General features: G+C 46.7%; 1 protein-coding gene across 2 annotated transcripts in view; it reads right to left on the bottom strand.

Annotated features, from left to right (window-relative positions):
• The window catches only part of gria4b (glutamate receptor, ionotropic, AMPA 4b), a 72337-nt gene continuing 62949 nt past the window's right edge, over window positions 1–9388 (bottom strand). The window contains exons 12-16 of one of the 2 annotated variants that reach the window (XM_068331009.1): window positions 8326–8524; window positions 7799–8046; window positions 5985–6099; window positions 3431–3568; window positions 1–1814 (exon numbers count right to left, since the gene is read on the bottom strand). In XM_068331009.1, the coding sequence (XP_068187110.1) occupies window positions 1650–1814; window positions 3431–3568; window positions 5985–6099; window positions 7799–8046; window positions 8326–8524 (865 nt within the window). In that variant the 3' untranslated portion in view covers window positions 1–1649. Of the gene's footprint in view, window positions 1815–3430; window positions 3569–5240; window positions 5356–5984; window positions 6100–7798; window positions 8047–8325; window positions 8525–9388 lie in introns of those variants that run through there. The other variant, XR_011037817.1, reaches the window with a different exon arrangement.

The following is a 9388-nucleotide window of genomic DNA, read 5'->3' as shown; positions in this document are numbered from 1 at the left end:
AAGATGTACACCTGAACCAAAATAAGACGCCATGTTACACTTCAGCTCTTAATGACAGACGGCGGGACAAAAACAAAGCAGCATCCCATCCCAGCTACATCATGTGTTGAGGGACCGGGTCAGAACTCGGAACAAACAAAAACACTCAGCAACCAGTTGGCTGATGTTGCTGAAGATGTGGCGTCTTGTATTGCAGATTGTCCAGTAGAAACAAGGACGCCTGGTTTTGGCGGCTACAGAGCATCTCCAGCCTCCTCGAAGGATCCACAGTGCCTTTTAAGGACGAGGGGGGGGGGGTCCAACAGTTTAAAAGTGGCTTCATCTGCTCGGGTTCGACATCTCAACAGACATACACACTTCCAATAACGACAAATGGTTTTCTTTTTTTTTTCTTTTTTTTTCAAATTCCCATCTTTATCTGGACTCTGGACAAACACATTGGTCTAAAAGCTCTACCTAGATAACATTTTATTGTCCACGTTTAAAACCGGGAGACAGACAGCGTTTTATTTCTCAGTACAAAAAAAATGTCATCCAAAAATGAAAAAAAAAATAAAATAAAAAAAATTCTATTCCGAATGCAGAAACTTGATTCGTAACGCTCTACATACGAGCAACCGTCTGCATCTACGTCAGCACAGTGAGGGGTGTGGCTTAAGGATTGGGGGCGGAGCTACGTCACATTCATTGTGAATATATTCATGAGTTTGTATGCAACAGGTATCAGAATATCTGGGCAGTTGATACCCGTTAACATTTCGAGCTTAGTTTGAATGTTCCTATATAACACCTAACAAGCTTCAACAGCGCCTCCTACAGGCGGCATCGTCTTTTTTCTTTATTGCAATGATTAAAATCTTTAAAGATGATTTAGAAAATTAAATAATAGAACCGTCTGTCTGTTCACCACAGTATCTGCTATGTACATCTGTTTAAAAAGCAAGCATGTTACACAGTCGTCCCTATGTACATCTCAATTCTTCAATTTGATTTAAACGGAATATACATATTTACTTATTTTCACAGTTTGCTATGTTTGCTCGTATATTCAGCATCAATAGATTCCATTTTTCTTACTATGTATACAAATAGTTCTCATCGTATCTTCATGGCACTGAGCTGCAACCCTCCTGGAGTACCTTGATATCTAAAGAGATCATCGTCTGTCCAGAGCTGCAGCAAATGCTGTCCGTTGAAAACAATCTTGATTGCGTCTTTTACGCTAATTTCACAGCAGTCCAAAAAATACACAGTTTTAAGTTTACAGTTTTCTGGTCTTCGTGGTTATCATATGTCATATTACTTGTCTGCTCTCCCATCGCTCCATCGCCGGAGCGTCAAAGGTGGAACACTTCCGCCGGGTTCCCGCGATCCCTTTTGATACCAATCACGCCTCTGGAAAAAATAATCAAGATTGTTCTGCCTCTGGTTTCCACAGATCTCTGAGAGAAGTCACTGATCTGCAGCGAGCCGCAACTCGCAGCGGGACTTATTGTTCGCGCCTCAGTCGGCCCCGTCTCGCCCACCGGAGGCGACCTGTCGGGTGTGTGAATCCTGCCTCTCTGCCGTTAGGTTCTGGTCGTATCGTGGGCGGTGTGATGTTGGGGTTTCTTGTGATTGGATTAAGGCACTTGAAGGGTTTTTGGTTTTCACGGGAGCTCGGAGGAGACCAGGGCGAGGCCGGAGCTCTGACGGAGGGGGGGTCCAGCGTGGACGGCCTTGGGACAGTCGGGCGTCAGCACCCGTCCGTTCTCCCCGACGCTGCCCGTGATGGACAGACGGGCCTTGTTCCTCATGGCTTCTGTAAATGTGAGCTGAGAAGACAAGCAGAGACACAGGTTCACGGGGGGAGCAGGTGGAAGGAGACAGAATGATGGGGGTGCAGGTTGGAGCTACATGATGTGTCCGGATTTGGTTTGGGAGTGACGCCCGCCACAAGGTTCTCCTATAGGTCCATAAAATTAGGATATAGAAAGGTCCCAAATCTGGATTAAGAATGTTCCAACCTATAACAGTTATGGATCATTTATGACTATTAAGATTAACTTGATGAGGAATCATTTTTAAGCATCTTAAAGTTTTGGACCCTGAAGAAAATCACTTTTTTCTAAAAAATCTTTTTTTATACAAGCGTCAAAGTAGTCACGGGAATGCTATTTCAAAATTGTCAGTTTTAAAAATCAGTGTTAAATTTTCCTGCGTGTTCACAAAAAGCCAATTTAGAGGTGCGGGTGAGTGGAAACCTAAACCCCAAATCAGCTGTAACATTATTTGTCGAACAGTCTCACAACAGCGGCGCAATTAAATACACAGCTAATGTGGCAGAAGACACCGGTGCAGTTTAAAACCAGCCCCATTCTACATGTAAACCCATTAGTGACAGCATTTATTACACAGTAAGTGATAGCTGCAGGTCGTGTGACAGGGAAGCTGACTTAGCAACAGACAAGCTAATGAAGAGTCTGTAGTGCTGATGGGGGACACATCACCATGGTGGACAGAAACACACAGAGCACAAAAAGATGTCTTAAAGCCGACCGATGGTGGACCTGAGGGAAATATCCCGAGGAAACGGATCACGTTGATACAGCCTTTAAATTTGAATTCCCAGGCACTCAGGGAGGGTATTTGTTCATTGCAGCATCCCTGTAGCTGCATCCTGTCCTAGTCGGGTTTAAGCGCACACATGTGGTCTCACAAAGATCCTAAAGAGCGTAATCCACTCGGATGACACGTCAGCTTAGACATTGGTCCTCATTTAGCATTCCTCTCCTACATCTCAACGTACGCATCAACACTCAGATCCTGTCGGGTAACGGGATAAGCAGAGGTAAATGGACCCCTGAGGAGCGCGCCTTTGGCGGAGCACGAGTCTGTTGGAATATGAAGTTAAATTGAAGGTGTTGCATTAATTCCTGCTCAAAAAAAAAAGAAAAAAGATTTTGAAAGTGTGATCAGTCATTCTTGAATTCTAATAAACGTCACATTTTCGTTTAATTGCGTTCACGTCGGGGGGGAGGGGGGTGCATTTCGGATTTTCACCACGCTAAATGAGGGCTAAGCCTCTGCAGCCACACAAATTACAAAATAATGCACAGCAGGACGTCACATGACCACATAGTGAGCAGGTAACACAGAGACGTGGGAAGCGTTGGGCCACCGGTCACGACAGCATGGTGAAGCTAGCATAGCGCGGACACAGGGGTTCACTTACAGTCTGTGCCGGGATGGAAAACTACAACTACATCTGATCAGCTTCCCCGTGGCTGCCATACTCATTGAAACCCTCGCTAAACTCGGCTAATATGGGGACGCTGGTGCCGGCCCCCGGCCCCTGGCTGGGCTCAAGGCTACGGCAGGGGCTGTCTGTCTGGCAAGGGTAGCAGTGAGGGTGGTGGGAAAGGGACTGGGGTCGGGACGGGTCCTCCACCTTCATTCTCTTGGCCTCGTTGCGCGACTTGTAGCAGAATTCAATGAGGGCCACCAGCATGGCGAGGCCCAGGCCCCCCACCAGGATGTAGAAGACCCCCGCCACATTGCTCAGGCTGAGGGCCTGAGACGACTTGTCCTGTCGCCGGCAGAGAGAGGAAGAAACATTTAAGTTAGCGCTGGTTTGAGTGGAAGTGTAGTAACTAAGTGCATACAAACACTAATAACACACACGTCTACTATACTTCATGCACACACACAGACACAGACACACACACACACACACACACACACACACACACACAAATCAGTGGTCACATTCCTGCCACAGGTTTCATTTATCTCTACCCTGACTCGAACCATGTTAGCAATATGAGCTCTCTGCATTAAAGTTCAACCAAAAACAGTCTCCTGCTAATTTCTCCGTCTACATAATTCCGGTTTTATTTGCCCAGGATTTAAAATGTGAAGTTCATGGAAGTCAAAGTTGTCTTATTTAAAGCTGAGGCGACTCAAATCCACCGGAAACATTTCTGTCCAGGAACAATGTCCACCCGAGTCGGGATAATCCTCCGGAGAGGATTCTATTTGACACTTTATGAAATTGTTTTTTTTTTGTTCTTTTAATTTTCAATTCACCTGCTCGCATGAAGAAACTGACAGAATTACAAAAATGAAACGTTGAATCATCTAAAGGAAAGAAAAAGCAACCTTTTCCTTTATATTTGTAAGGAAAAATTATTAATTAAAGCATAATAAACCCTGGAAACATGTATTGAGTGAAAATGCAAAAATAAAAATCTATATCATACATTAAATTTAGCAAATTCATATCTGGGGATTTCACTGTTAATTTTATCTCTATAAAAACTCCATCCAGGCTTCTATAATATATATGACAAGGAACTTAATAATAAATAATACTATAAAGTGATGCATCCCTAAAAAAAGTCATATAAAATACCTTTCTACCTTTATTTTTCGACATTCTATCAGTAGGTGGCTTCGATTGTTCCCGAATGAAACATTCCTGTCACCAAAAAAATGGCCTTACGATCATCTGTGCTGCTTTTTTTTTCCCCAATCTGGATAAACGAAGCCTTCAACTCCCCTCCATTCTCTGACAGGCTGTCCCGCCGTTCACCTCTGACCCCTTTTATTCAAATGTATGCATCTCCTCCCTCTGAGCTGTGACTCCTGCTCCTTCCTGCCACTTCTCTCACTCTGATAAATCACCTGCATCCTTTAGCGCAAAACCTCCACACAGAAAGACCGCCTGTCATGCATCGCCTCATTTGCAGGTGTGTGTGTGTGTGTGTGTGTCCTGCACTTAAAGACCTAATTGAGTAAAGAGGTGGAGGATGCATGCTGCTGTATTAACGTCTCCATGCTACGGTGAATCAGGTGATCGGACTGGGGGTGTGCGACTACAGCTGAGGCTCACAGTGGTTCTGACATCTAGGTGCGGCATTCAGTAACGTCTGAACATGCCCCTGCCCCCCTGGCCCGGAGACCAGCTGAGGTGACAACCGACGTGAGAGGGATCCTTCATCTGCAGTTGCAACACACGGATAAGCTGCTGTCCGCCTGGAAGCGCCGCGACATGCCTTGTTTCTCTCATGCAGTATCCCTCAGGCTACGCCTCAAGTCTCTACCTGCACGTCTGTCGCTCGCTGTTTCTCAGTGTTATGTGTGTGCGCCGCGTCAGCCAGCCTGCTGCAATAACACAACAGTCCTGCCAGCGTTATAACAAGTGTGCACAGAGACAAAGACGGGGAGGGGAAGCTCCCCGGGGGCCGCTGGAGACTGACCTTACTTCCCGAGTCCTTGGGTCCACACTCCCCTTTATCGTACCACCATTTGTTTTTCAGTTTGTCTAAGACTCCTGCTTCACTCAGTTTCAATACGGCAAGGTTTACAGGCGTTCTTCAATTCACATGGGGGTGGGTGGGGTAGGGAGGGGTTGGGGAAATAACATAAATAACATCATAGGACATGTTATTTTATGTTATTCAATCAGAAGACGCCCAGTAAGGGCCAAGCTCAGTACTCTTGTCAAAGTGACAAAGCCGGGGAGGAACCCAACGTTCGCTACATGTCTCTTTGCTCATTGGTGAGATATGACTTTAAAGGGTGGGGTTTAATGGGTCTAGGGGGCGGAGCTAACAGACATATAAAGATAGGGGCCCCCCCCCTGGCTGCATCGCTTTTCTTGAACGGGCGCATGCTGCCGAGACATTTTCAGAACAAACACAGAGGTTCATACTGTCGACCCAAAACTATTGGCTCCAGGAACGCTCAGTGACTTAGAATATGAGGCTGTTGTCATGGGCTACGATTCCTACTTCAAGCTAAGTGCTAACAGGAACCCTCTCTGAGACGCTTTGGATTGGGCGAATATTTCTGCTTCGACAGTACTCGCGCTCTCCTCTCAGTTTCCTGGTCGGTTGGGTAACCGATGGCGATCGACCCGGCAGATGCTCCCGTTACACACAAAACACATTTCTCTTTTACCCGCATCAAGGTCACATGGGCACAGCGACATAGCGGCTAACCTTCTCGCCACCGCCTCCGCTGCCACACTCTCCTTTGTCGTACCACCACTTGTTTTTCAATTTGTCCAACAGGCCTTGCTCATTGAGTTTTAACACGGCCAGGTTAACTGAACTTCTTGAAAACGATAAGAAATATTTGGTTAGAGGGGGGGTGAGTATGCTGTCCAATTTGGGAGGGGGAGGAAGAGGAGGGGAGGGAAAGGGAGGAGTAGCAGTAAAAGAGGGACAAGGGTGGAAAAGTGCATTAATGCTCTCAACGGTTTTCATCCCGGGACCCAAACGCAAACCGAGCACCAAACTCTCCCTTTAATGTGTTAATAGAAGATTAACATGTTTTATTAAAGGGGCGGTTCAGCTCAGATTGGCTTGCCCCCCCGCGCGCCGGGGGAGGACTGAGGTGAACATTTTATGACCTTGTAAATTTTACAAGAAGTCAAAAGTCCATGTGAATAAAGTTAGAATATTAAAAACAATCATTTTAGGATAGTATGCTGAAGATTGTGCCAAAATGAAGTGTGTGTAGCGGACACCTCTGAAACATCAATCTTTCAGGAGATTCAGCGGATATAGAAAAAAATCTGTTTATACAAGTGTGTGTGTTAATTTCCTGACATTAGAGCAGGTAGAGATCCGTCTCGGCGTGCGTTTAGATCCCTCCCACTCAATTGCGTCACTGCCATGACATGAAAACGGATGCAGACGCATCAGAATCACAAAGCGACACAGCTGATATCTCAACGCTAGTTGGCGGTGTTTGAGGAGCCACGTGAAACCACAGGTCTGCCTGCTACCGGACGTCGCTGGTGTGTTTCCTCGCTGATATCTGGAGGAATGACTGACAGAAGATGATAATCCCCAAAAATACCAACATGGACAACCCGGTTGAGGACTAACTGATCTGTCAGGGACTCCTCCTGGTCAAAGTGGCGGCTGAAAACTGGCACCAGCTTCGCTGCCAAACAAACCAGCCACTGCATAGGCGTCACAGGAAGAGCAATTTACAGAAAATAATGAACGGGGTGTGAGGAGTCGGATGATTTGGAACAAATTACCTTAGATCCTGCTATTGCTTTTAAAGTACTCTCTAATGGCCAAGCTCTCATATAAATACAGTAGAGCTGCTTAGAGCGTTTAGAAGAACTACTTTCTAACATGCATTATGCAAGCTTTAAAGCTGCACCTTTAATATATTTATCCATCCCCATCAGCGAGACCATGCCGGAGGGTTTTGATCGATGAGTGTGTGGATTGAAAGTGTGACTCCCCACTGTAATGACTCCGTATTCTATGGCAGGTCTGTAAATTCCTTTATGTGTGGGAAGCAGTGACAGAGTCTGGCAGAGTTACCCAAGGCTGAGCCTTCAGATGGCTCCCAAAACACTCTTTCAGTCACTTAGTTGAAAAAGAAAGAGCCAGTCAACCGTGAAGGAAAGCTGAAGCAGCACTTTTGGAGCAATATCTCAACTAATTTATGAAAAAAAAAAAGCAAATGCTTTTTAAAAGAGCATTTTCTAAATCAGACATTATCAGATGATTTCGCTGCAGCCTGGAGCATGCTAGTCTCAACATCCCAAAGATTTTTACCTGATATGGAGAGCTGTAAAGAAAGAAAAGAGGAAAGAGCCCCCACTGCATCATCACCATCACCCTCACATGCATGCAACAAACACAGATGGCGCTACTTCTGCCCTACGATGCACACAGAATGCCCCCACCGACCCACATCAAGCAGTAGTGATACAAAAGGCGGCACGCCAGGGAAGGTGGAATACCATAACAACACGTAGAACATATTGTTACACTATTCCACCCACCTTAACTGTGAACCCTTGGGTGTGGCTACTCCGTAGCCTTTGGAGTCCAGGTTGCCCCCCACTTTCATTGTGTCGCACGGCTTTCGCTGCTCCGTGTATTCGTTCATCGTGGACTCCAGCAGGAAGGCGTATTTCCCTTTGGACTTCCGGACCCGCGCCACGCCTTCCGCCGTGGTCTTGGTGAAGACTGTGGGCTCGGCAGACTTCATGTATCCCCACATCTTCTCGTAGACGGCGATTTTGGACCGCTGTGGGGATTTTGAGGGGAGATTGGATATTCAGAGGTAGAGGTGGTGTAAGAGAGGAGGGGGGAGGATGGAGAAAGCACATCTTCATACAACACTGTGACCTTTGTACAAGGCTATGTACAGGAGAGTGGTTCGAAATGAGACAGACTTAGACCTGCCCAAAGTCAAGCTACTGTATGTAGACACTCTTTACAGAACAAATTTGGAACCACATAGTTGCAGCTTCCAGGACAAAGTTCTCTGCAGATGTGTGGACCAACCTCAGGAACTTTAACTCACTCTGAAGAACTCTTTGGTCGAGCCGGAGTCCAAAGTGCCGTAGGCGATGTCTGTCTGCTTGGCCAGATCCTCTGCGCTCTCGATGGGGGACACCATCCTCTCCACCGTGAGGAAGGCAGCCAGGTTCGCCGTGTAGGACGAGATGATGATGAGGGTGAAGAACCACCACACTCCACCCACGATTCGACCAGATAATGATCTTTGGGGAGCGAAAGGAAGGCGGTGTAAGAAAGAGAAGGGATATTGTGGGAATGGTTTGGAAGAGTTGGGTTGAGGTGATTGTGGAGGATGGACAGGATTAAAAATGAGAAAGAAAGGGATAAAGCGGAGGCAGGGAATGATTATTGGGGAGGTGTTGGAGGTAAATTAGGAGAGGGAGGAGAGGAGGAGGAGGAGGAGGAGGGATCAGTGTGATAAGATAAAAAGACAGAGAAAATCCAATCAGTGTTGGAAGAACAATGAGAACCTCGATGATCAAAGGGAATGGAGTATGAGTGTGTCGTCACACCACCAGGGGGAGCTCTGACAACGCTCAAACCTCCTGCAGATGGATTTGCCCCCTCATTAGAGCAGATCGCCTTGGAGGCGGGAAAAATGCATATGTTGACCACCTCCGATAAACAAATGGTTGACCACCGCTGGCCTCCCGCCCCTCCCCACCTCCCACTCTTTTTTTTCATCGGCGGGTTGAAGAGTTGCGGGTCCTTTTGGGCGGCATGGCGGCGGCTGTACTGTTCTTTTCTTGTTTGTTTGCTCAGAGGAGACAGATAGCCCGTTGCTCAGAAGCAGCACAAGGTCGTGAGGAGACTCTTAAAGCATAAATGCTGCATTGAGGAGAACAAACAAGATCTCCCCTTGGTGCAAATCAAACAGCGGAGGAGACAAAACCCTCAGGCCTCCTTGTCAGATGGAGAGCGAGGAAGAGACAGGGATAAGAGAAGGGGAGGCATCTGCAACAGTCAGTGTTTTCTTGGCTGGTATTTCCACTCTGTCTCATTCCAATCTGGCCGTATTCCACTGTACCCACTACACACACTTGGCATACTATTATCTCCAAGCATGT

This window comes from Antennarius striatus, chromosome 13 (genome assembly GCF_040054535.1).
Source record: "Antennarius striatus isolate MH-2024 chromosome 13, ASM4005453v1, whole genome shotgun sequence".
Taxonomy (NCBI): domain Eukaryota; kingdom Metazoa; phylum Chordata; class Actinopteri; order Lophiiformes; family Antennariidae; genus Antennarius; species Antennarius striatus.
This window is presented reverse-complemented; position numbering and strand designations above follow the sequence as displayed.